General features: G+C 39.7%; 1 protein-coding gene across 2 annotated transcripts in view; it reads left to right on the top strand.

Moving 5' to 3' along the window:
* Htt (huntingtin) overlaps positions 1–27658 on the top strand; it is a 137008-nt gene that overhangs the window by 27957 nt on the left and 81393 nt on the right. Inside the window, exons 7-23 of one of the 2 annotated variants that reach the window (XM_060365463.1) lie at positions 3140–3281; positions 3871–4049; positions 6536–6740; positions 8516–8563; positions 11419–11499; positions 12907–13178; positions 17679–17799; positions 18212–18330; positions 19178–19289; positions 19477–19614; positions 20290–20448; positions 20539–20636; positions 22004–22143; positions 24586–24649; positions 25093–25193; positions 25554–25700; positions 26758–26878. In XM_060365463.1, the coding sequence (XP_060221446.1) occupies positions 3140–3281; positions 3871–4049; positions 6536–6740; positions 8516–8563; positions 11419–11499; positions 12907–13178; positions 17679–17799; positions 18212–18330; positions 19178–19289; positions 19477–19614; positions 20290–20448; positions 20539–20636; positions 22004–22143; positions 24586–24649; positions 25093–25193; positions 25554–25700; positions 26758–26878 (2247 nt within the window). Of the gene's footprint in view, positions 1–3139; positions 3282–3870; positions 4050–6535; positions 6741–8515; positions 8564–11418; positions 11500–12837; positions 13179–17678; positions 17800–18211; positions 18331–19177; positions 19290–19476; positions 19615–20289; positions 20449–20538; positions 20637–22003; positions 22144–24585; positions 24650–25092; positions 25194–25553; positions 25701–26757; positions 26879–27658 lie in introns of both variants that reach the window. The other variant, XM_021643667.2, reaches the window with a different exon arrangement.

The raw sequence follows: 27658 nt of genomic DNA, 5'->3' as shown, positions 1-27658 counted from the left end.
CCTCTGGCAGTTATCACCTACATGTTCTCTAGCCCTGTTAAATGTGGCCAGTGATTCCTGGGTTTGCCAATTCTGTTATCCTGGAGACTTTTTTTAATTAAAAAAATTTTATATTATTTATACTTTATCCACTTTGTATCCCAGCTGTAGCTCCCTCCCTCATCCTCTCCTGATCCCACCATCCCTCTTTTATCTCCTCCCGTGCCCCTCTCCAAGTCCACTGACAAGAGAGGTCCTCATCCCCTTCCATCTGACCCTAGCCTATCAGGTCTCATCAGGACTGGCTGCATTGTCTTCCTCTGTGGCCTGGTAAGGCTGTTCTCCCCTGAGGAGGAGGTGATCAAAGAGCCAGCCACTGAGTTCATATCAGAGACAGTACCATTTTCCTTACTAGGGAACCCATTTGGACAGTGAGCTGCCGTGGGCTACATCTGTGCTGGGGTTCTAAGTTATCTCCATGCATGGTCCTTGGTTGGAGTATCAGTCTCAGAACAGACCCCTGGGTCCAGATTTTTTTTGGTTCTGTTGCTCTCCTTGTGGAGCTCCTGTCCTCTCTAGGTCTTTTATCTCCTCTTCCTTTCATAAGATTTCCTGCACCCTGCCCAAAGTTTGGCTATGAGTGTCAGCATCTGCTTTGATACCCTGCTGGGCAGAGTCCTTCAGAGGCCCTCTGTGGTAGGCTCCTGTTCTGTTGCCTGTTCTCTTCCCTCTTCAGATGTCTGTCCTGTTTGCCTTTCTGAATGAGGATTGATCATCTTACCCAGGATCCTTTTTCTTACTTAGCTTCTTTAGGTGTACAGATTTTAGTATGTTTATCCTATTTTATATGTCTGTGATCCACTTATAAGTGAGTATATACCCTGTGTGTCTTTCTGCTTCTGGGATACATTACTCAGGATGATCTCTTCTAGTTCCCACCATTTGCCTGCAAATTTTGTGATTTCCTTGTTTTTAACTGCTGAGTAGTATTCCATTGTGTAAATGTACCACAATTTTTTTTTATCTATTCCTCAGTTGAGGGCCATCTGGGTTGTTTCCAGGTTCAGGCTATTACGAGACAATATACAGCAAGACTATAGCTAACATCAAACTAAATGGAGAGAAACTTAAATCAATCCCACTGAAATCAGGGATAAGGCAAGCCTACCCACTCTCTCTGTTTCTCTTCAACATAGTACTTGAAGACCTAGCTAGAGCAATAAGCAACTAAGGGATATCAAGGAATACAAATCAGAAAGGAAGAAGTCAAAGTATCACTTTTTGCAGATGATAGGATAGTATACATGAGTGACCCTAAAAATTCAACCAGAGAACTCCTTCAGCAAAGTTGCTGGATCAAAATTAACTCAAAAAACACATTAGTAGCCCTTCTGTATATGAAAGATGAAAGAACTGAGAAAGAAGTTAGGGAAACTACACCCTTCACAATAGCCACAAATAACATAAAGTACCTTGGTGTGACTCTAACCAAGCAAGTAAAAGACTTATTTGAAAAAAACTTCAAGTCTCTGAAGAAAGAAATTGAAGAAGATATCAGAAAATGGTGACTTCTTTATAGCTTTCCTCTTCCTGGCTGCTGTCTTTTTCTCTGTCTAGCTTTGCTCCCCAAAGGGGTGAGCATGAAGCAGTTGGGATTTGGCATTCCTAAAAATGCCTTTAGTATGCAGATTAGTTTTCCTCAGGAGAATGAAGTCTTTGTTTTGTCGTACAGAAATGGAGGATCCTGTCCACACCAAGAAGTAGGAATTGGATGTGTGGTAGGAGGAGGGACTCCACAAGTATTCGTAGTAGGACAATATGTCTGGGGAGATGGGGAGAAAAGGGCTGCTGGACCCGGGTCTGGACCAAGAGGTGGATTATCCATAGAATGCAGTTGGAGTAGGAGGGTACTTACAGGCAGGCTGTCACAGGGTGGGGAATGAAACTGAGAGATGATAATAAGACAGAATGGAGAATGAAAATTGCATACCTGAGTCTTAGCCCTGTGTGGCGACTGGGGGTCTCAGATAGAAAGCAGTTCTAGGTAAACAGGCTGACATGAAAGAATGGGGGTGGGCCAGAGGAGAGGACTAAGAGAGCGTCCACAGGAAGAAGTAAAGCTGAGTACCCCCTTTCACAGTTCTTATGTGCGTGTTTGTTGCTATTAGCACATCCATTGGTTTGTTTATCACTTCTGTTGTTTTGGTGTGTGTGTGTGTATGTATGTGTGCGCGTGTGTGTGCACGCCTGTGTGTGTTACATCAGCAGCAGCAAGACCTTACAAGATATAGAGACACACTTAAAATCAATTGCAGCTACTAATATATCACCAGTGGCCATGAAGCTGACAATGGCAGGGCTACTGTGGAATGTGCTATGAAGTTAACATTTAGGCTATGTGTGGAAATATTAAGTGAATTAGATAAAGGAGGGAGATAGACAAATGAAAGAAAGACAAGAGAAACAAGGTTAAACAAAAGAGGAAAGAGGAGGGGTCAAGAGAACATTATGGGGTTATTTTAGACGTTGCCAAAAATGTCCGTGATTTCTTAGAAGGTCCTTCATGGTGCACTGTCATGCTTGTAAATTGCAGCCTTCCACCCACAGAGAAGCCGGTCTTGAGGGGATATTTTAGTATAGCAGCAGCACTTCTGCTTGGAAGTCTTAGGCTAGATTATTACTGTAGTATCTGGTGCCTTTTTCCTTATTGTTGTTTTTAAAAACTTATTTAATGTTGTTACCACTTCTGTACTTGAATACTAAGAATAAACCTAGATACACTGAGACTGTCACTCACAGTTAGCAAGTTCCTGATGCAGATTTTTAAACATTGACCTGTGGAGGTGCGTGTGCACATGTGTGCTCACACGCACTTATTCCTGTTTGTTCTGGCGATTGAACTTAGCCAATCAACCTTGGCTACAAATGCTTTTTACCATTTGAACTATTGATATCACAGCCTTCCTAATGCAGCATGTAAGGAAGTAAATAGACTGTTGATAAACACTTGCTGACTATTGCAAATATGGGATATTTCCATTCATCTATGAAAAATGTGTCAGTTTGTCACAGTTATGTTCTACAAGATTTGAAGTTCTGTGAAATGTTCCATAAGCTCAATGTGAGTGTCGGCTTTCATCTCCCTGCGTTTGCTTTATAGGTTCTGTTGAAAGCTTTCATAGCAAATCTGAAGTCAAGCTCTCCTACTGTCCGACGGACAGCAGCCAGCTCAGCAGTGAGCATCTGCCAGCACTCCAGGAGGACACAGTACTTCTACAGTTGGCTCCTAAATGTGCTCCTAGGTAAGAGAAAAGGTCGGGGGCCAGTCCATCACCATAATCTTTTAAACTACACTAACCCTCGGCATTTGGACTAGGCCATTTAGCTGATGCCTGCTAAATGTGAATTTTGTAGGGGGTGCTGTAAGCCTGTAGATGGTCTTGGTGACTTTTTAGCTGCAGCTGTGCCCTAGGACATCCAAGCTGGTAGATAACCTCAGCCACTTTCCTGGCCTGGCCTTCTGTCCAAGAGGTCTGAGGCTATGCTTTAGCACTCTAGAGATACTGACATTTTTCTCTTTCATGTTTGGCTACTGTTAAAATCAACACTAGCAAATCCTCCTGGAATTTGATACAACTTTCTGACTTCCAAAGACTACTTCTTATAAGCGTCTTGCCAAGCTAAGGACATGTTTTCTGCTGCAAAGCTGCTCCTTGATATGGATATACCATAGCCTGTGTTTCACAGTCTTGCTTATATTACCTTTCCCTATTATTGCCTGGCTTACAATAGAGTACTTATGTAGTTCTCTCTCTTTCTCTCTCTCTCTAATCATTGTGTACTACAGTTTCTGAGGAGTAGATAGTTAAACCCCTTTGGTTGCCTTTGCAGGTCTGCTGGTTCCCATGGAGGAAGAACATCCCACTCTCCTGATCCTCGGTGTGTTGCTCACATTGAGGTGTTTAGTGCCCTTGCTCCAGCAGCAGGTCAAGGACACAAGTCTAAAAGGCAGCTTTGGGGTGACACGGAAAGAAATGGAAGTCTCTCCTTCTGCAGAGCAGCTTGTCCAGGTAAGGGTGACTAACCCAAAAACTAGATGTTCTTTGTGGGAAGCACAGTATTGAGGGTTAATAACATGCACATTTGGCTGGACTCTTGGGAGTGACCTGTAGTCTGCGGCTTCTGTTTGTCAGCCTGGTCATGAGCAAGCTGGAAATACTATGTCACTGTTCCCATTTCTAAAACATGAGGTCACAAAAAGACCTCATCCTTTCAAGTACTAGTTGGATGCTCACTGGGTGTTGCTGGAGATGCAGTGGTAAGCCTTGTGGGTACAGTCTTTGCTTTGCTCCAGGCCCTAAGCACATGTAGACAAAAGGCACTTGTGACTAGCAGGAAACTCATTTTCATATATGCATTTGGAAAAAGAAATTGTTTGAAGGTATATGCTCCCTAAATAAGTAAATTCAACAAAAGAGGAAGCCTCAAAGTCCTTTCTAATGAGAAATGTGCTAAGAGCAATTCCACATTGATTGTTGTAAAGTATCTACTTCAAATTAGGAACTTGAAGAACTTGTAGTAAATGTAACTAAGAAGCTGCAGAAAGGGCAGGGCTGGCTAACACATATACTAACAAGGAGGACAGAAGGCCATAAGAACTGAAGGAAAACCAACTGGATTGCAAGGAAGCATTTAGAGTCCAGTTATGAAACAAATTGAAGTATTTAAAATAAATAATATAGTAAAACTCAAAGTTCTATGACTACAACCCATAGGACTTTCCGTTTAAGCTGTTGACAGTAGAGCGTGATGTAGTGATACATACCCACATCCCTAAAACTCAGGAGGCACCGAAAGGTTCAAGGTCAGTTCAAGGTCATCCTCTGCAACATGGAGTTTGAGGCCAGCCTGAGACACAGGAAATTTATCTCAACGAAGTGGTAGAGTAGAGCAGGGTGGGTGGAGTGGGTTAGGCTAGTACAGTCTTTACAGTAAAAGAAAACTTTTCTTTCTAAGTAACCACTTTAATAGGCTTTGTAGTGAATAATTTCATATATATACTTGATATGAAGTATTTAAAAATTTTAGAGTCAATTTCTAGTCAGTGCTGCTATCAGAATTGGTGTTACATAGTAGTTTAAGTGTGGGACATGCGCTCTTGGAAGCAGCGTGTTTCTGGAAGTGTTAGGGCAGAAAGAAGTGAGCTGGGTGATAGTGCACCCCTCCTCTCTCCAGAGACCAGGTATGAGCTGGTTACATAAAGTGGGGGCCATACATGTCTTCCACAAAGGACGGAGAGTATGTGTGGTAAGCCTTGCATGTCTAGTCACTGAACTGCTGTAGTGTGAAAGCCACAAGAGTCCATGGATGTGGTCATCTTTCAGTGAGATTTCATCCACAGAAGCAGACACAGAATCAAGGCACAGCAGTAATATGCCTGTGACCCTAGTACTTGGGATGCCGAGAACATGCCTGGCCTATATAGGAAGTCCAAACCATTCGTAGCTACACGATGAAACCTGGTCTCAAAAAAGCCAGAATGAGGAGTGGAAAGCAAGTGTAAAGCTGTATGTGGCTAGGGCTAGCAGTTTGCCAGTCAGGATTTAGGGGTGTGTGTGTGAGCTGCCTGAGAAGAGCTAGAGATAAGGCTTAAAGCCTTCTTGAGAGGCTTTTACTCTTCATTTTTTATTCTCCACCAACTTTCAAAAAAGAAACGTATACCTTTTTCTTTTTTATGTGCATTGGTGTTTGGTCTGCATGTATGTCTGTGTGAGGGAGTCAGATTCACTGGAACTTGAGTTACAGATAGTAACTACACCCACTGCCATGTGGGTGCTGGAATTGAACCCAGGTCCTTTGGAAGAGCAGCTGGTGCTCTAAACTGCTGAGCCATACCACTAGCCCTCCTGCATTTTTTAGTTTGTTTTTATTGTATCAACTAATGATAGGGTTGGCAAACTTTGTAAATTAAAAATACAGGATGCCTTTGAAGTATGAATTTTATGTAGTGATTTTTATGGAATAAAATTGTCCAGGATATACTTACACTGCAAAATTATGTGTTATCTGAAATTATGATTTAGATCTGTGGGCTTTTTTCCTTGGTAACTGTAAAGAAAAATGATTAAGCTCATTGTTTCTGTAGTAAGGTATAGTATTAAAAACACCAAAAATTTTTTTGAATGATATCCTTAACATTTCTGGCTATTTTCTTCCTGGCATTCAGAACCATGATTCTGATGGTTAGATGCCTCCACAGCAGTGTCCATTGGGATTATTCTCTTTCCTAGTCATTAGTTTTGGTAAATAAAGATCCTGAGTTTGCATACTGCTGTTCTAGAGGAAATGCTCTAGGTATTTCCAAGGAGTTAATATAAATGAAAAAATCATGGGAATTTAGAAAATAACATGGACAATAATGACCCTACCTATAGAAGTGATAGAGGTTTTTAGAGAAAAAAATTAAGCCATAGCTTTGCCAACAAAGGCCAGTAAAAACAAAGTGAAATCTGGGATGCTTTTTAAAATGACTGAACACCTGTGTTTCTACTCCTAGGTTTATGAACTGACTTTGCATCACACACAGCACCAAGACCACAATGTGGTAACAGGGGCACTGGAGCTCTTGCAACAGCTATTTCGTACTCCTCCACCTGAGCTGCTGCAAGCATTGACTACACCAGGTGGTCTTGGGCAGCTCACTTTGGTTCAAGAGGAGGCCCGGGGCCGAGGCCGCAGTGGGAGCATTGTGGAACTTTTAGGTGTGTTCTCAACAGGGACTTCTGTGCAGTAATGGCTGTTTCCTTCCGTTGTTTTATGGGTGGGACTGTGCTGTGCTGGGCCATCCATGCCTAAATTCCTTCCCCAAACTTACAACATAAGCATCATTCTTCCTTTGCAAATAAGTGTACAGTTTAGAAAGCTAGGACAGAATGAGGCCACATTCTGAAAGCCTGGTCTCCAGACTTTCTGGCTGTCACCTCCATTTCGGGTACAGTGAAATAGAAATATTAGGCAAAGTATTTCCATGACACTCATGTTTGTCAGGGATGAATCTTTAGGAATGGATTTCTGTGTCTTTTGGGGGGAATTTAGTGTTTTGTTTTGTTTTGTTTTCTCCTTAGATCCTCACTTTACCCTTCCATTCCCAATCCTTGCAGACACCTTCCTAACCTGGACTCTGTTCCTTTTGTTTGTTTTTGTTTTTTGTTTTTTCAAGACAGGGTTTCTCTGTGTATCCTTGGTTGTCCCGAATTCACTTTGTACACTTGGCTGGCCTCAAACTTCTTGGCGTACTTTTTAAAAGTACTTTTATTTACGTTTTTTATATCTTTCCCCCCCTACTCCACCCCAGTCCCTTCCAACACCCCAACACTAGGAAGGAAAGAGAAAGGGTTAGTGAGAGAGGGGGTGCAGTTTTTTTAGCTGCTTCCTGCTGGTCAGGGTTGTCAGGTTCCTTGGAGCCAGTCCCATCCGAATTTCAGGAGATCTCCAAAGTCTTGTTTCACAGCAGCAACTAGGAGCAGGAACAGCATTGTTCTTTCTGTCTTTTCTTTCTGTGCTCTGGCATTTATTCTCTCTCCAGAGTCCTCAGATTTAAATTATCTGCAGCTGGCAAAGAGCTCCTCTCAGAGTCCACATAAGATAAATAGTCTGCTGCTGTGGACCATCTGAATCAGTCCTTCATTCCACACATGGGACCAAAACAAAAACATGTTTATATTTACAACATGAACTCACTGAGATCTGCCTGTCTTTGCCTCCCTTTGCTGGGATTATAGGCATGTGCCATGGTGCCCAGTTGCTTCTGTTCTTGATGCTCAAGGAGTATGAACCATAGAGAAGGCAGTGGCAGCACCTACCCTGTCTGTCAGGGGCTACCCTTGGATGGTGGGACAGATAGGAATCTAGACATGCCAGCTTCCAGAAGTAGCCTGACATTTAGCAGGCTTTCACAAATTTTGCTCACCCTGGCTTGCCATGGCTGCCACAGTATTCACATTGAGGAACCAGACCTACTATAGCTTCAAATCAGAAACTGATTAAATACAGTTTGCCTGGGAAATCTGGTTGATTTTTAAGCCTTGTGAGCTTAAAAATTTGCCTGAACTATGAGCAGAAAATTTTTTTCTGTTATCCTTATCATTAAATAACTTTCATTTTTTGTGGAAAGCATGTCATACAACCAATGAACAGAAATGCATATCACTAGTAACTGTTTCTAATGAAAGCGTTTGTCCGACCATTGGTTGTCCAAATAATGTGAGATCTTACAGTTTTAATTTAGCTTTTAAAGTGCAATTTATATGAGCTTTTTTGGCCATTTTTGTCATATCTTTAGAACTGTATATTTGAACATGAGTGTAATTTTCACATTTAAAGCATGACACTGTGATGTTTAAACATGTCCTTGGGAAATATGTCCACGTTCCCTATTTTAGGATTTGAGTCAAGATTTTTGAGGGTTTTTGAATTCCTTGCAAATTTTAGCAGCCTGTTTACCTTACTTTTTTCTGTCACTTTCTGTGATTTACAGCTGGAGGGGGTTCCTCATGCAGCCCTGTTCTCTCAAGAAAGCAAAAAGGTGACTATCTCAAAACTGAGTCTTGTGTTGAATTGAACTACTGTTTCTGTGTTTGCATAATGCTTTACTCTGCTCATATTTCCTCCCCAGAGAGTGAGTATGTGAATACTGCTGGAATCTGAAGTTTTCTGTCCTTTAAAAATTGTTTAGATCAAAATTGTTTATCATAATTTCTAATGTTTGATGTCAAAGGTCAGCAAACATTCTGCAAGAGACCAGAGGTTAAATATTTTAACCTTGTGGGCTATAGGTTCTTGCAGCTGTTTCCGTGATTTAACAGGTGACTTGTAAGGCCTGGCTGTTTTCCAGTGAAATCTTAAAGATGCAGTTGCGCTTAGTACTACTTTAGAGAATGTATCATTGAACTTTATAAAGGTAACTTCCCTTTTTAAGAAATTTTATTATTAGATATATTAAATAGTTTATTTGCTTTTGTTCCTCATTTTATTCATGCCTGGTTATCGATTTTCAGCCATATTTAACTTCTTGCATATGTGTATTCTGATCTATTTTTATTACAGTGTTTTTGCTATAACCTGATTGCTTTATATACGTGGTCATTTTACAACAGCAGCAATTTCCTTTACAGATTTCCATGGGAAAAAATTGCTGACATTTTTATTTTAAAATTTTAAAAGATGAATTTGTTTTCTGTGTCAGACTTTGAGCATTTGAGACTTAAAAACTAATATTATTTGCCATATTAAATGAAGGTTTTTTTCAATTTGTTTTTTTTTTTCTTTTTTTTTTAAGTTTTAAGACCTCACTGTGTAGTCCACGCTGGCCTTGAATTTCAAAATTGCCTCGCCTCAACTTCCCAAGTGCTAGGATGACGGTACACCTCACTTTTGAACAAGTTCTTAACAGGAATAACATTCTAGTCGCATTGAATTAAGGGATCATTTACTTGAAGAATTTGGGAGTTAGATGTCATAGTTTACATCTGGATGCTGAGGCAGGAATCCTTTGGGCTACATGACAAGACCTCTCCTCTTAAAAAGAAAGCAGAATGTTTGATTCTTCATAGTATGAGACACTTAACTGAGATTTTAGAAAGCACTACAAATGTTTAAAGGCCAGAAGAATTCTAAGGCATTTTACTGTCTATTCTTGAACTAGGAGAAATCTGTGGACACTTGGTAAAGTCACTCTGACAAGCCTGTGGTGCATTTTCTTGATTGACGATAGAAGGTCCAGCTTACTTTAGGCAATGCCACCCGTGGGCTAGTGGTCCTGGGTGCTATAAGAAAGCAGACTGAGCAAGCCAGTAAGCGGCATTCTTCCAATGCCTGTGCTTCTGTTACTGCCTCTAGGCTTCTGCTCTGATTTCCTTCAGTTTTCCCCATGGTGTTTTATCATAGCCATAGAATCCCTAACCAAGACACGTGTAATCTGCCAGATAAATAAAGGCAGATTTGTGGAGCCCGCAGTCCTCAGCTAAGGTCAAGGTTGTCCATGAGGCTCGTTTCTGTTGGCAGCCTTCCTAGTTTATCTTCAAGTAATCTGCCCTGGGCAATTTCTCCCAGAGCATAATCATCAGCCATTGACTTGGTGGGTAAAAACTACCAAATTCACTGTTTTTGAGTTTTATTTGATTTCTTAAACTATGTGTTCTGTTAATGAAAGGCTCTTTAGTATTTTTGTGTAGATGTATGTTCTCTTTGCCAGTTAGCTTGTGCCTTTAATGTTGTTACATCATGTAATTTTATGGAAATTATCATAATTCTTATTCTTTGAAGAACAGTAACCTTAGAAGCTAGTAGCTAGATAGTATTCATTTTAGTTTTCCTCGCTGTGACAAAATACCTGATATAAACAGTTTTAGGGTAGAGATTTATTTATGGCCACTGTTTCAAAGGTCTTGGTCCATCATGGCAGGGAAGGTGTGGCAGAGCAACTCACTACACTGCAACCAGAAAGGGGCCTCTACCTGTACTGGTGGGCTGCTTCTTTCTTAATTTTTTATTTCAGCATATGAGCAACGTGACCCACACTGACCACCAATCTTCCCTCTTAGTTAATCTAACTCTCTGGAAATCTCTTAGTCATTTCTCAGTTCAATCAAGCTGATTGAACCGTAATGATGATTAAACTGTAATGATGTTGTTTAATGATGTTTGTGTGTAGTATAAATGTAAAGATATTACATCTGATTTTTCTTCCTAATATAACTTTAAACATAGACTATAAAAAATATTTTTAAAATTTTACAAGAAAATACATTGTCCTTTCATATTCGTATGTACAGTCTAGAATATAAAAAGAGAATAAAATGAAAGTGGCTTATTTATATGGAAGAGTTTGATAAAAAAGTTCTTATTTGTCTTTGGAGATAGAACATGGATATTCCAAGGACTGATTGGTAGATTTGGACTTTTCAGTCATTAGCTATTCATTCATTTATTAAGTAATAATAAGTTATTTAACTGTAATGTAATCTAAACCAATAAAAATTATTTTGTGGCATATTTCAGTAGTCATTGCTTCTGCCTCTTGCTTAGCCTTATTGATTTTATAGTATTCTAAAAGTTACTTTTTTCATTTTTCAACAATGTAGTAATATAACATACATGATGGATAAATTGTATGAGGGTAAATTAAATATGTCTGTGATTTTCAATTTAGATATGTCTATTTGACTTTTTTTTTTTGAGACAGTCTCACTATGTTGTATTAAAACTCACTGTATAGCCTAGGCTCTCCTCAAACTCACAAAGATTGGACTGCTTTCTGCCTCCTGAGTGCTGGGACTAAAAGTGTGCACCACCATGCCTGACTATTTATTTGATCTAAAAAAAAAAACAAACATTATTTTTAGCAAAATTAAAAAGGAATATTGCTGTATTATTTACTAGGTAAAGTGCTGTTAGGAGAAGAAGAAGGCTTGGAAGATGACTCGGAATCCAGGTCAGATGTCAGCAGCTCAGCCTTTGCAGGTATTTGTCATCATCAACCGAGAGCTGCCAATGTCAGCCTTCATTTATTATCTACTATCTCATGCCCCTTTCAGCTCCTCAGCCTGCAGACAACATTGTGGGACCGGGATGGCCTGCTTAGAAAGTGGCTTTTATGATTCAGCTGCTTTTACAATGTTTAGTCTAAATGTGTGTGACTGTGTGCTTTTCTTGTTTAGGATGTTCAAAATTTGATTTATAATACTTGGTAGGGGATGATACGTAGAGTTGTCTCATGAATTAGATGGGTTATGATCAGGACAGTGGGTTGAAGAACTATCTGTGGGCAACTTAACTTGAAAGAATATATTTTTGCTTACAGGTAGTTATGTAAACATTTGTGTACTTTACAAAATACAGGTATTATTTTAAGACAGTAATAACTAGATAAAATGTCAACAGCTTTTTAGGTAAATAAAAATAAGACAGAGATCCTTAGGATGGAAAACCTGAGTAATGTCAGTGGACTTTCCCCCTGCTTACAAGATAAAAAAGTCATCAGAACAAAAATTTTGGCCTTTCCAGACTAGTATCAAACTCAAGTGCCTCTGACCCAGTTGCCTTCATCAGGGGCCACTGCTCACACCTTGTTCATGTTTTTGAAGTGATTTTTTTTTATATTTAATGTTTTATTTCATAAAACCAACCATGCTATCAGCCTTTTAAAAGCACACACTTTCATTATTACAATCTCACTGTTCCTAACCATAAGCATCTTTCATTTCCTCTAATGTAGATCAACCACTTTCTTTTTGCAAGTCCTTCCAAACATTTAAGGATGAATAAATGTTAAATATTGCATTTACTATTACCGAGTGCACACTGAAGTGATTTTGATCTCACATAGTATTTGTAAGTGGGAATTTCACAATTAAATTAGGAAGATGTAGAGTGTGTTTATCCTACAGGAGGCTAGGATTAGAGTGAAGAACAGGACTTGGAAGAAGGAAAGCCCATCCTAAAGGAGTGATGTATTCACTGTTGTGCTGTTGCTGCCTGTTTAGAGTTCCTGGGAGTTTCCTTGCATCCCTCCTTCTGCTGCCCCAGAGTTACAGACATTCTATATGTGACTCTAGAGTTGCATAAGAACTTGAACTTAGGTTTTGTGATGGAACACGTTTGAGAATATTCACAGCCATAAAGAATCTGCTTGTTCCAACCAGCTCCGTTGTGCCACTTGACCTTTTCTTCACTATGCTCCAAGCTGTGTTATAGTTAGAAGATTCAATACAGTGAACTTTTTGTCATTTTGCATACCCCTGATTCCTAGCTACTGTTTTCTCTGACCGTTTGACAAATGAGTTTCTCTTGTGTCTCTAGCCTCTGTGAAGAGTGAGATTGGTGGAGAGCTTGCTGCTTCTTCGGGTGTTTCCACTCCTGGTTCTGTAGGTCACGACATCATTACTGAACAGCCTCGGTCCCAGCACACACTTCAAGCAGATTCTGTGGATTTGTCCAGCTGTGACTTGACCAGTGCTGCTACTGATGGGGATGAGGAGGACATCTTGAGCCACAGTTCCAGCCAGTTTAGTGCTGTTCCATCTGACCCTGCCATGGACCTGAATGATGGGACCCAGGCCTCCTCACCCATCAGCGACAGTTCTCAGACCACCACTGAAGGGCCTGATTCAGCTGTGACTCCTTCTGACAGTTCTGAAATTGTGAGTGGGTAGGGTGTGCCCTGGTTCTTTTGTATTGGGCCCTTTTGTCTTTCTGATCTTATTCTTGGATGCCCACACTTGGGCCCTCCTGCTCATTTTTTTATATTACTTCATATACTAGTGCAGAAGACTCCAGCTCAAATGGTTAACAAAGAACTTGTTTGATGCCTAGTATCTTTTGTATTGAGCTATGATAATTAAAGTCAAATTAATTATATGCACCTTGTCCGTTTGGTATACCATTAATACCTGGTTGGATCTTGTTGAATAATTACTTTAAAATTTTCAAGTAGCTCATTATTGTAAATGTCTGTGGTCTTAATGAAATGTTGTTGGTAATATTAATACTTTGTATTATTTTTAGCACATTTTGACCTTTCAGTGTGCTTATACCACAGTCCATATTTCTTTTCCTGTGATGTCTGAGTTCATGAACAGGAATCACTTCAAAGATTACACAATCAGAAAGTTTGGTGCAAGTGTGTGCTGGATTATGGAGTGTGTGTGTGTATTTATGTGGGTGTTTTGAATGCTTGCTTGTCAGTTTTTGTATTTCTGAAACAAGGTCCTAGCTCAGACTGACTTTAAATTTGAGATCTTCCTGCTTTAGCTTTGGACTGTTGGGAGTGTAGGCATTAACCACATTAGTCTGTATTCTGAATAGCCATTTTCTTCTCCTCTTCCTCTTTTTGTTCTTCAGTAAACTAACAAAGTCATCTCATTCTTCATACCTACAGTTCAATGGTATTAAATGCATTTAAACAGTGTAGTATAGTCATCACCATGCACCTCCATTTAGGCTTCATCTTTTGAAACCTTGCCCTCTAAAAAGACTCTTGAAACCATTGGTATGTTTTTTGTAATACAAGTTTGATGATGTTAGGTTTCTCATGCAGTATGTTTATCATGTATTTATTCTATGACTGGCCTACTTAACAGAATCCTTCATGTAGCATGTGTGAGAATGTTCTCTTTCTAAGGGCTTTATAACATTCCATTGTGTAGATAGACCACATTTTTGCTTATCCTTTCATCTGTCAGTGTACATTTGCGTTACCTTCACATTTTAACAATTACAAATAATGGCGCTGTGAACGTGGCTCTACAGAATATCTCTAAGACCCTGCTTTCAATTCTTTTGGCTATATACCTAAAAGTAGAATAGTTTAAGTGTATATAATTAAATATTTAGCTACTATAGAATATATTTTATTAATAATATGGCAGGATATTTTGATTTGCCTCTAAATTTTATTGTACCCAGCATTTCTGAAATATAAATGAGATCCCAGAATAGATACAAAACACTGAATTCAAGACAAAACAAATATGTATTGTGACCACAGCTTCTGGGGAGATGGCTCCAGTAAGTTGCTTCTATGCAAGCATGAATTTGGATCCTCAGTGCTCATGTTAAAAGTTGGGTTTTGTGACCATGCGCTTGTAGTCCCAGCTCTGGGAAGGTAGAAGACAGTTCATCTCAAATGGGTGAGCTTCCAGTTCATTCTGAGAGACCTTAACTCAAAAATAGAGAACAACTGAGGAAGACGGGAAGATGCCTGACATTGACCTCTGGCCTCCACATTTCTTCTCTTAAATGTGCATGCACATCTACACACCCACTGTTCTCTCTCTCACATTCACACACAAGATGTGACTGCAAATCTCTGACCTGATTCTGCCTCTCCAGGTAGCCAATAGATGTTCTTTATGATGACAGTGACACTCATTTCACCTGCTGAGCAGTTACTCTGTGTTTGGAGAGGCTAGGTAAACCTTCTGAAGGGAAGATAGTACAGGAAATTTATTTTTAGTTGCCTTTGATTATATAGGCTATTTGTCTTTTATTGAAAATTTTGTAATGTGTTTTTCATGATGGAGAAAAATTATTTGTGTGTGTATTGTATGTGTACATGCATGATTGTGCAGCCATGCATCCATGTGCATACACAAGAAGAGGCAGAGCAGCATCTCTGGTATCTTCCTCTATCACTTTCTACCTTAGTACCCAGAGGCAGGGTCTCTCAGTGAACTAGATGCTCACAGTTTTGGTTTGGCTGACTGGCCTATGAGGTTACAAGATCTACCTACCTCTACTAATTGGTGACCTCCGTGCTGGGGATTATAGGCCTGTGCAATCATGCCTGGATTTTTACATGTGTTCTAGGGTTTTAAGTTCTGGGTTCTCATGGTTGTAGAGCAAGCATTCCTACCCACTGAGCTATATCCCCAGCCCTAATGCACCTTATTTTCTGAGACATGATCTCATACTGAACCTAGAGATTACCTTTTTGCCTAGACTGGCTGACCAGTAAACTTCTGACCTACTTCATCCCAACCCCTAGAGCTGGGGTGACAGATGCACACTGTTAGGCCTGGCATGCTTGTACAGTGAGTTCTTTAGCCACTGAACTATCTCTCTAGCTGATATTGCTCAGTTTTTCAGGTAAATTACAAAAAAAGAGATTCCAAATGGTTAGAAAACATTTTGCAATATGGAATTGCTGATACAGAAATATAGCTCTCACCTCAGAGGGGAAAAGAGTAAGTTTATTTTGAAGCCAAATATTAGTGACTGTGGCCCAAAAACACAGATTCAGGTTACTCTAGTTTCTGTGTTCCAATGTGGTGACAGCTCGGTGAAGTTTTTATAACAATAAAAAAAATCATAAATCAAGACACTTTTCAAATACATTGGTGGTCTCAGGCGATTGCAGTAAAATGGGGAGGTCTCAACTAATGGAAACTAGGTTCTGTGTGTACATTCTAAAGGTTTCTTAAGAGTTGAAAGATGGTAAGTCAGTTGGGTGTGGTAGCCCACACCTTTAATCCCAGCACTCTGGAGGCAGAGGCTGATAGATCTCTGAGTTCAAGGATAGCCAGGGCTACACAGAGAAACCCTTTTTCAAAATAAAAAACAAAGAAACAAAAGATGTTAGGTCACATACAGAAGATAATATACGGCCATCAAGGGGTTAATGATGCCCTGATGCCCTAAGATATTTTGGCTCTAGTCTGCAGTGTGTTTTCTCCACATCCTTGAGTTCTCATTTGTTCCACCTTGCTGTTCTTTCTAGGAACTTTTCGCCACAGAATTGGTCCCAGGTTCATGGCTGGACATAGGAAATATTTATAAATTCAGTGGAAATAACTTATTGTTAGATTCTTATCTAAAAGCCTTGTCTTTATTTCTCATTTGCTCTAAAATTTGTTTATGAAGATAAAGATTGTTTTTAAAATATTATTAATTTTTTGAGAATTCTATGCATGTATTTTGATGTTTACCTCTTGTTGTGGGTTATTAATATTTGTTATTGACTTATCCTTTAGTTAATCAAAGTCATTCCTAAACCAGCTGTATGCCCAAATCACCACACAGAGACTGGGATTTATTTAATTAACCTAGAGCACAATGCTGGGCAATAGTTACTTCATCCTAAACCTCCAAGCCCACATAGTTTCCTACCATTAGATTTCACCCATTATACTTGCTTTTAGTCATATCTTAGGTTCGGTTCATCCCTCCTCATTGGTTTCAAGACTTCACCTCCTGACCTCTGCTCCTCCTCTCTTGCTTCCTTTTCTCCCCCACCCCCACCAGTATGTCCTACCCTATTCTCCCCATTGCACAGCAATGACTGGTTGTTTTATTGAAAACACAGAAAACAAATGGTGGCATGTTTACACAAACTTGAGACAGGTGATGTTTAGAATAAGTATCACAGTGCAGTGTCCAGATTGAAACCAGATAGTGGGGTAGAGAAATCAGCATTTGAATGAACAAGGGTAAATTGTATATATTCCACAAAAACATTATACCAACAACCCCTCATCTTTCTGCCTAACTCCTCTCAGATTTACTTTTCACCTCTTTCCAACTTCATGTCCTTTTTTTAAAGACTTTTTTAAATATCAAAAAGATGTTTACAGACTGAAATTTCTTTAGTATTTCTAGAGCTATAAAAGCTTGTGTATGACCTTCTCCTGAGGAGACAAACTAATGTCTGTTTACCACATATCGGACACCAGTGACAGACCAAAGTAATAATTCCACCTATGTCTAGTTTGACAAACCAATAGTTTAATTGGGACTGCTTAAAAGGAGTATGAGATAAGGACTACCTCCTAGAGCATGAGCAGCTTATAAATATCTATACCATTGAAGAACATGTTTACCCTAGCGATCATTAACCACTTATGTATTCTTAGCAAGGAGCATGGCTCCAGGAGCCTATCCCCATAGAATGGTAATTGCCTATCTTGTGCAGGCCTTGTGTAGGTAGATAACTTTCCAGAGCAAACCTTTTAGCATAGTAGTGAAGAGCTCTTGCTTGTTCTTACACATGCTAACCTATGGGCACTGAATAAGTAATTGTGTTCTGAATGTCCATTTATGCAACATGGTCTCTGCATTCTACATGCATAAAATGCTCAGCTCTGTTTGTGGTTTTCCTTCATGTGGAAGGGCTTATGCCTGACAGTTCCGCTTTATCTGTACAGGTGTTAGATGGTGCCGACAGCCAGTATTTGGGCATGCAGATAGGTCAGCCACAGGAGGAGGAGGAGGCTGCAGGTGTTCTTTCTGGTGAAGTCTCTGCTGTTTTCAGAAACTCTTCTCTGGGTAAGTTCACTTTATATGATGGACATGTTTTAAGCTTTAGATGTCTTTATCTTTGTTTGTTTGTTTTTGTTTTTGTTTTTTCTCCAGACAGGGTTTCTCTGTGTAGTCTAGGCTGTCCTGGAACTCACAATGTAGACCAGGTTGGCCTCAAACTTGGAGGTCTGCCTGCCTTTCTGCCCCTCCCCCTCCAAGTGCTGGGATTGAGGACATGTACCACCTCTGCTTGTTTTCTTTGTTTTCAAGAAGAAACCTTTCAGTATCATTATTTTTTGAGTTGTAAAAAGCAACTGAAAATCGCAAGCTATGTATAATCAGATTTTGATTTATATCTGCTACCTTCATGTTATCTCTGTATTAAATATACATATTTTGATTGGAAACTTGTCACTTAATTATGATTTTTATTTTAAAGCTCTTCAACAGGCACACTTATTGGAAAGAGTGGGTCATAGCAGGCAACCTTCTGACAGCAGTATAGATAAGTTTGTATCAAGAGATGAGGTTGCTGACGCCGGTGACCCAGAAAGCAAGGTGAGCTACATAGCAGGAGCTAGCATGTGTGGGAGGGGTTGGAATTTCCCTGCCTTTTGCCACTCTAATTTGTTTCTATCCCAGCTCTGGGTTTACTTCTTTGCTTAGAATCATTGGACATTCCCAGGCCTCTGTCCTTCATTTTTGGCTCTCCAAGGATACCCAAATTCTTAACAGTTGCATCCGTTCTGCCTTTTTCCCTGCACAGATATACCCATGCTGAGGTCTACCCTGCTGATACCTGTATTGTTTATTTGAGGCTTGTGCAGAGCTTTGCAGCAGTTCTTGGTTTTGCTCACTCAACTGCTTAAAACATCTCCGTCTGTTGTTTGCTTTACCTGCACATCTGATGTATTTACAGTTAACTTTAAATTCATTGAGGTCAGGAATGCATTTTGTCACTTAATTCCACCAGTCAAAATGGCATCTTTTGAGAGTACCCTCCAAGTTTTGTTGTATTATTCCAACCTCTGGGCTTCTCTGGCTTTTTCTTTTGCCTGGCATCTTTTTGTTTGTGTGTTTGTTTTGTTTTGTTTTGAGACAGGGTCTCACTATATAGCCTAGGCTGGCCTGGAACTCAGTTTCTAATAGACTTTTGTGGCTTGTCAATGTGAACAGTGTTTTGTGAATGCTGTATTTTTAGCACCTTCCTGCCCCATGAACCTTTTCCATACTAAGCTTGTCTCTTGCCACAGCCCTATGGCCCTGTGTTTTAGGCTTCCAACTGTGTTCTTTTTGAGATCAAGCCTGGAGGTGGCCAAGTTTAGGCATCTCTGTCCCTGGCACCTAATGTGGTTCATTTTGTTGACTGAACTAGTGAATCAAAATGTTTACTTCTCTGTTCTAGCCTTGCCGAATCAAAGGTGATATAGGACATCCTAATGATGATGATTCTGCTCCTCTGGTCCATTGTGTCCGTCTTTTATCTGCTTCCTTTTTGTTAACTGGGGAAAAGAAAGGTAAGCACAGCTGAGTAGGTGCAGAGTTGAGGGGATACTGATGGGTTCAGAAGTCATTTTGTTGGTTTGTTAGAATCTTGTTATTGGGGTGAGCTTTACTTTCCATTATTTGGTGATGGGGGGGCGATGAGAGGGGTGAGTTTTGTTTCTTGGAAAAGACTAAAAGGGCCTGGGTGGTTTTTTGCAGCACTGGTTCCAGATAGGGATGTGAGGGTCAGTGTTAAGGCCCTGGCCCTCAGCTGTATTGGTGCAGCTGTGGCCCTTCATCCAGAATCCTTCTTCAGCAAACTGTATAAAGTACCTCTTGACACCATGGAAAGTTCTGGTATGTTGAATATTCACTTCTTTCTCCCAGTTAATCAGTATTTAAGCTATCTCATAGTCTTGCCTTATTTTGTCTTAAGGCAGTTAGTATTTCCAGGTAGCTTATGTGTTTCAGCTGTGTTAGAGCTCTCCAGATGTTCACATGGTCATGTTCTTAGTCCCTTACATGTTAATGTGTGTAGTTTCCATACACATGACAACAAAAATCCCAAGCTGCAGTGTTCACCTGGCTAGACATCCACAGTTAGACTAAGACTAGGCATGACAACAGCACACCCTATCTCCTGTTGGGCACAGTTTTTATGGAACAGAAAGTATCTTCCACGTTCTTTCTTTCTTTGGGTGACAAGGCAAACCTGTGTTAATGAGTTTACAATTAACAAATACATACTAGATTGATTGTTTCTAATCTTTATTTTCAAATGTAATCTTGAAAGCTTGATTTGAATCTGACAACTTGGAATCACATGTTGGAAATTCATAGGTAGTGAGATAATTGTAATGTGTTGAATCTAGAACCTTTAGATCCCAAACTTCTCTTATACTTAGGAAATTACAGTCAAGTCCTTTGCAGATGTAAAATGCTCCCTTTTCTTCCTTTTCTGAGAATGAAGCTTTATTTGTAGTATAAATTTGATGGTGGAGAAGGTACAGGCTGGGCCATTTGTGTCCACAGAGGAACAGTATGTCTCTGACATCTTGAACTACATCCATCACGGAGACCCACAGGTCCGAGGAGCTACTGCCATTCTCTGTGGGACTCTTCTCTGCTCCATCCTCAGCAGGTCCCGCCTCCGTGTTGGTGACTGGCTGGGCACCATCAGAACAATGACAGGTAATGGACAGTTTGTTTTGCTGTCTTTTCTGGATACTGTTCTCAGGTTCTTGTTTCTATAGAGACGTTTCTTGCCATTCTTCTGGTTAGGAAATACATTTTCTCTGGTGGACTGCATTCCTTTGCTGCAGAAAACCTTGAAGGATGAATCTTCTGTTACTTGCAAGTTGGCTTGTACAGCTGTGAGGGTGAGTACAGTATTTTGTATAAACTGTTCCTTGGCTTAGTGAGCTTGCCATTGATACAATTCAGTTTGGAGCTTAGTAGTTCACATTTCTATGAACTATAAACAGTACTTTTCAGGGACCTGTTATTTAGCTTTTGAAAACATTGCCATAATATTAAAATTTAATCAACTTTTAGTTCTTAGAATCCTTAATTTTAAACATTTTTTCCCCTAAAGAGAATGTTTAGGAACATACTTTGGTATTATCAAATACAAACTTTGTTGAATTAATACTGTCTTAGGATGGTAGAATGTTGAGCTGCAGTGAAACTATGGTTATTATTTAACTAGCCTCAGTGTTTGAGTCTTTTGTTAAAAGCCTTGTTTCGTCAAGTGAAAGGAAGGTGGAACACTTCCTGTCAGCTGGCTCATAAGTCACAATTGTCCATTCAATATTAACCAGAGAAAGTTAAAACAAAAACACAGGGTTAAATCTAGAAAGGGGAATACCGTTCCTTTGTGAAATTTAATGATCTCAAAAGTAATGTATGTTTTTCTAGTTCTAACTTTTGTTTTTTTTAATGCACATGTGTGTGTGTGTGTGTGTGTGTGTGTGTGTGTGTGTTTCACAGAGTGAATTTGTGTATGTGAGGGCAGTAGCAGCAGAGGCCAGAAGAGAACACTGGATTCCTTGGAACCGAGATTAGGTATTATGAGCTACTGATGTGAATGAATGCTGGTAACCAAACTCCTCAAAAAGAGTAGTAAGCACTTTTAACCAGTTAGTGAATCATCTTTCTAGTACCCAGCACCGTTTTTTATTTGTTGTTGTTGTTCTTTTTTTCTTTTTTTTAAGTTAAGTTTTAGTCAGTTGTATCTTTTGAGCAAAGGAGATATACTTATAGCACAGGTGTTATGCTGCTAGGTAGACTCTGTATGTCATCCATGTATAGGGTACTTACAGGATAATGCCCTTAGGCTCTGAACCCCCAGGGGCAATAACTGTACAAGATCCACTCTCCACTTTGTTTCCTTGTACTGCAAAAGAATCCAGTAGCATCTCAGATATTCCTTGATATGGGTCGCTTGTCCTTGTGCTTGGCCTGAGAGTTCTTTTCACATGATGATTAGTGTTCCTGAGACTGTGGCTCAGGAGTCATGGGGAAGTAATGGGAGGCAGGAAGAAACAAAAGTTAGGTATAATGGGCACTTTTACTTTTAAACTCAAACATAGTAAAATAAGGATGTATCTTGAATACTTCAAGAACCTGTAGCATTCTTATTGCTGCTTAAAAATTGAACAGCACCAAACAAATGTGTATGTAAGAATGCTGTCTTAAGATGAAGTGTCTGATTATGATGCCTTCTGCCTTGGCTTGGGTTTTTCAGTACTGCCTCCCGAGTCTTTGCAGCAGCAGCTACAGTGACTTGGGATTACAACTGCTCATCGAAATGCTGCCTCTGAAGAACAGTTCCTACTGGCTGGTGAGGACTGAGCTGCTCGAAACTCTTGCAGAGATTGACTTCAGGTGAGGGAGCCAAGTTCAGATTCAGAAGTTCAAATTATGAACTGAAAGAAACTCCTGAAATCTCTGCAGTTGGCATGACTGTTATGTATACTGCTTGTTAGGATCATCTGTGGTTTAGGTAGAGAACATGTGATAGTTCACAGTACTTTTTGTTGAACTCTGAACTTGGAGATTTTGATATTGGAAGTGGGATAGATTTTTCTGTTTGTCTTGGTTTTCTAGATGGTGAGAATTTAAAAAGCATGTAGTTGTATTATTTTTAATTATGTGTAAATGTGTATGTCTGTATTTGTAGGTATGTGTACATGAAGGCAAGTGCCTGAGAAGGCTAGAGGTGTTACATCCTCTGGAGCAGAGCTAGATGGTTTAAAGCTTCTTAACGTTTTAAAGCTTAAAGCTTTAAAGTTTAAAGCTTCTTAATGTTGCTGAGGACTGAACACTAGTTCTCTGGAAGGGCAGAAAGTGTTCTTAACTGCTGAGCTTTTATTCTAGCCCCCCTTGTTTTTGTTTTTGTTTTTTAACCTTGTTTCAAACTTTTAAAAAAGACTGCCAACTCTACTTGGGTGTTTTGTTTGTTTGTTTGTTTTAAGTGTACTTACCTTTATTCTGATTTAAGGGAGATAGCTGAATAGTATTTTGTTACAGTTTAAAAAAATAACTGCAAAGCTGCTTTCTTTCAGTGCTGCAGCACTCAGGGAGGCAGAGGCAGGCGGATCTCTGTAAGTTTGAGCCAGCCTGGTCTACAAAGCAAGTCCAGGACAGCCAAGGCTCCACAGAGAAACCCTGTCTCAAAAAAACATACAAACAAAAAAATAACTTGAGGGACTGGAGACATGGGTAGCTCACCCTCCTCCTAGAAACAAACAACAACAACAACAACAACAACAAAAACCCACCAAAACTTAACATGATTTATCTTTTGTTTCCTCAGAGTAGGTAAAAAAACAAAACAAAACAAACAAAACAACAAAACAACAACTTAGTTTTTAAAGACTTATTTATTTTATGTATATGAGTGCTCTATCTGCATGAACACATCCATGCCAGAAAAGGACATCAGATCCCAGTATAGATAGTTATTGAGCTACTATGTGGTTGCTGGGAATTGAACTCAGGACTGCTGGAAGAGCAGACAGTGCTGTTAACCACTAGGCCATCTCTTCAGCCCCTAAAAGGAACTTTTTATTTGTCTGTTTCAGTTGTTGTCTTGGAAGCTTATTGCCTCTGTCTGCTATCCTAGGCCTATTCCCGGAAGCTTCTAGCCTCTCTAAAATCCAACCTAGGCCTAGAATGTTTTCAGTCTCTGAGACTTAAGCTCACCCTTTCTTGTTCTTACTGAGCTTTGGGCTGGCTGATTCTAAGCCAGTTCTGGCTCAGACTCCTCTTTCAGCTGACTTGAATAAGTCTGGCTTCTCTCTCGGCTCCTGAATTGCTTTGTTTGGTTATTCCTCTCTCTTCTCCTGAGAGTTGGGCCTATCCTATTCTGTCAAATATTCTCTGATCCATCACTTTTTCCCCTATTCAATTAAACATTACTTTCAAACATGGGAACATTCTTCTACAACTAACTTTACCTTCATTGTTGGGAATTAAAGGCATGTACCACTACACCTAGACCTAAGCTTTTCTTTACCTGAAATTTGTTCTATACCAGGTTGGCCTTGATATCAGATCTGCTTGCCTCTATCTCTGGATTAAAGGCATGTTTGTATTCCAGCCAGATCACACAGACCTAGAAGGTCTTTGAAGTGATCTCTTGCCAGACCAGCCATGTTCTAAGTTAAAATTCCTCTACAGTAAGTTTTGGTTAACAGGCTTTTTTAGAATGGAAATGTTCCTTTATTATTCAGATTTTTGTGTTTGTTATTAATGTTCTTTGCTTGTTTGTTATTTTGTTTTTGCTTGCATGAATGTTTGTGTGTACTACAATGCTGCAGTGCCCATGGAGTCCAGCAAAGGGAGTTGAAACCCTTGGAACTGGAGTTATAGACAGTTGTTAACTGCCTGGGAGTCAAACCATGGAGTCATCTCTCCAGCCTGTTTGATTGGTTTTTGAAGCCATTGGTTTTTGTAGACCCTGTGGGTTATTGTGTCCCATCCTCAGAATATCTCTGAAAGAAGGACTATTCTGTTACTGCAATGATGACTGTGGAATGGGGCACATAGCTGGTCACTTGGGTGGGAGTTGCAATGTGCTTGCCCTCTTTGTGTTTGTGCTCATTTATGGAACTTAGTCTTGAAGTAGTAGGCGTATATTTTGATGAAAAGCTATTTATCCAGTGCTCACTTGTTTGGTCAGGAATTTATAGAAGATTGTGAATTAATCTATTTAGGCACACTTGAGCTGCTTCTGAGAGACTTACAGGGTACTGGGGTGAGCTGCAAGCCAGCACTGTGTTTGCTAAGTGAATGACATCACTGTTGAATGTGTTCTTTTGTTAGGCTGGTGAGTTTTTTGGAGGCAAAAGCAGAAAGTTTACACCGAGGGGCTCATCATTATACAGGGGTAAGCAGTTTGTTTTGTGAGACTGTGGGCCCTATCTCCTGGAAACTGTCTTAGCAGGGTCTCCCTAAAGGTGTGAAGTCTTACAGAATGTCTATGTTGTGTTACATATTTAGTACTTTATGTCATGAAAGTTGTCAGTATATGGCATGAATTTAATATAAGTCATCTTGAACTCTTCTTGACTAGCTTCTCAAAATGTCTTCCTTATCTAGCTGGATGTAGTGGTGCATGCCTTTAATCCCAAAGGTAGGCAGATACCTGTGACAAAGGAGACAAAGGTAGGCAGATACCTGTGAATTCAGTGTCAGCCACATAGTGAGACCAAATCTCAAAAAATATCCCAACTCCCCCAGCCAGAACAACAACAAAAACAACAAAAAGAGATATATAAAATTCAGTTGATTATAGAAATTAAAATTATTTTTATTTTCTGTCTCTTAAAGTTTTTAAAACTACAAGAACGAGTGCTCAATAATGTGGTCATTTATTTGCTTGGAGATGAAGACCCCAGGGTGCGACATGTTGCCGCAGCATCGTTGACAAGGTGTTTACCAGTATTTCTCTCATTACTTTTTGGTTGAAATATATAGTACAAGAATGGGAAAGGTAGAAGGATTCCCTTTTAATTATTTAAAAAGTACTTACTAAAATGATAATTTCCAAAAGCCAAGCACTAGCCTTATACTGTAAAACTAATGTACTTTCATTGTCAAGATTTGTAGTTTAGAGACCAGCACTAAGAAGGAAAGAGAGTCCTGTTTATTTCTGCCTCCTGGAAGTAACTGCTGTCCACAGCTCTGGTGGCTGTTGTAGGCATAGGTTTGGGTTAGCTGCCTGGGCAAAGGTGTGGTGATGGGTGAATTTCATGTACCTTCTGTGTAGATCAGCTTTCCTTTCATGGCAGGCTTGTCCCAAAGCTGTTCTATAAATGTGACCAAGGACAGGCTGATCCAGTAGTGGCTGTAGCAAGAGATCAAAGCAGTGTTTACCTGAAACTCCTCATGCATGAGACCCAGCCACCGTCGCACTTCTCTGTCAGCACCATAACCAGGTACATTGCCAGAGCCCCTTCACTTGTCAGCAACCTGTGCCTCTCATGGTGTCTGCTTTCCTGTTCTCTTTTCTGAAAACCACACACAACATTTAGAGGAGGAGGAGGCCATATCATTAACAGGATATTTATTTGACGTCATGGTTTGCCACAGCACCCTGTGGTTAACTCCTGCCTCAGTCACATAGCAGTGATGTCCTCAGTCTTGAAATGAGCTCATTAAGTTCTTCATGTTGACAATTGTGTTTTTGTTTGTGAAAGACACATGCTGTCTGAAAACTTGTCCATGAAAACTTTTTGCTCTTTTAATGTTCCTGCTAATGAGTGGGTGGGCTGATCCAAGGATCAGACTGTATGTGCAGTGCTGATTCTCAGGCCAGTGTTGCTAGAGCAGAGGTAGGGTCCATTGACCACACACTGTACTACCTGGCCAGTAGATTGGCATAACAAGAATGTACATAACAGGCTCTAGTGAATGTACAGCTCTCATCAGAAAACTAGTTTGCAAAGAAGATTACAGTAGCAGTAATAAGATGTGCACTTGGAACTCTTGTCCTTTAAATTCTTTTTAAGACTGGATATACAGAATACCTTTCAGTTTTGCTGATTTGAGACAGCAAACAAAAAACAAAAACTTTACCTAATGACTTCCAAGCTCAAAGGGTAATTTGATTTTTTTTTCTCTGAATTTAGAACTCAGCTCATCAGATTTTGAAGTCATTACTCCTAAATGATTGTCCTTTTTTTCTTATCAAAAAACTAACTTGAGAAGGAAAAACAAAACAAAACAAAAAAACATCAGCACACTGTAAAGAATGTGGGGCGTCTGGTGAAGGAGAAGTCAGTCCCCCCCCTTTTTTTTCAAATGATGAACAACCTTATTCTAGTCTTTTTGGAAGGGCCTTTTGCATGCTAAGGCCCTTTGCATGCTATTACTGAACCAGACCTCAGCTTCTATTTTATTTTAAAGTCAATGCTGCTTTACTGACCCTTAATCATAATCTCTTAAATGCCATTTGATCATGAAAAATAAGATTCTCTGTATTTTTCATACTAGAATCTATAGAGGCTACAGCTTACTGCCAAGTATAACAGATGTTACGATGGAAAACAACCTTTCAAGAGTTGTTGCTGCAGTTTCTCATGAACTCATTACGTCAACTACACGGGCACTCACAGTAAGTCTTCTAGCTTGGACTTAAAGAGATTGCCTTGCAGGCCTGGCATGATGGTACATACCTTTAATTGAAGCACTCAGGGAGGCAGAGGCCAGAGTGGTCTGCAAAGCAAGTCCAGGACAGCTAGTGCTACACAGAGAAACCCTGTCCTGAAAAACAAAAACAAAAACAAAAAAAAACCACTAATATATAAGAATATGAGAATATATATATAATATATAAGAATATGAGAATTACATTCTAGTTATAATAAGTATTAACATATAGTGATATGTTAGACACATGTTGATATGTGGCTTTGGAGAATTTTAATGATACGGAGAAATACAGCTTGAGTTTTAATGCTGAATGAAAAAGATAGAATTAAAAACCTCTTGGGAATGTAGTTTGTTACCAGGTTAGAAAAAGTAATATTCATATAAGTACAGTTATTATAAACTCAGAGTAGAATAAGCAAAATAATTGCTAGGCTTGTTTTTGTTTTTTTTTTTTTTTTTCTTTTAGGATTGTGGTTAACTTTCATTTTCTTATTTATATTTTTCAAGTATTCATACATTTTTAAAAATCAAGTACAACAGGAGCTCCACAAGGATCAAATATAGCTGAGCACAGGGGCTTGTCTGAGACTGATTCTCCAACCAGAGACCATGCATGGTTATAACCTAGAACCCCTGCTTGGATGTAGCCCATGGCAGCTCAGTATCCAAGTTTCTTCCCTAGGGAATAGGGACTGTCTCTGGCATGAACTCTATTGCTAGCTCCTTCACCTCCCCAGCCCCC

The sequence above is a fragment of the Meriones unguiculatus genome, chromosome 12 (assembly GCF_030254825.1).
Source record: "Meriones unguiculatus strain TT.TT164.6M chromosome 12, Bangor_MerUng_6.1, whole genome shotgun sequence".
Taxonomy (NCBI): Eukaryota; Metazoa; Chordata; class Mammalia; order Rodentia; family Muridae; genus Meriones; species Meriones unguiculatus.
Note: the sequence above shows the minus strand (reverse complement) of the source record. Positions and strands in the feature narration are given on the sequence as shown.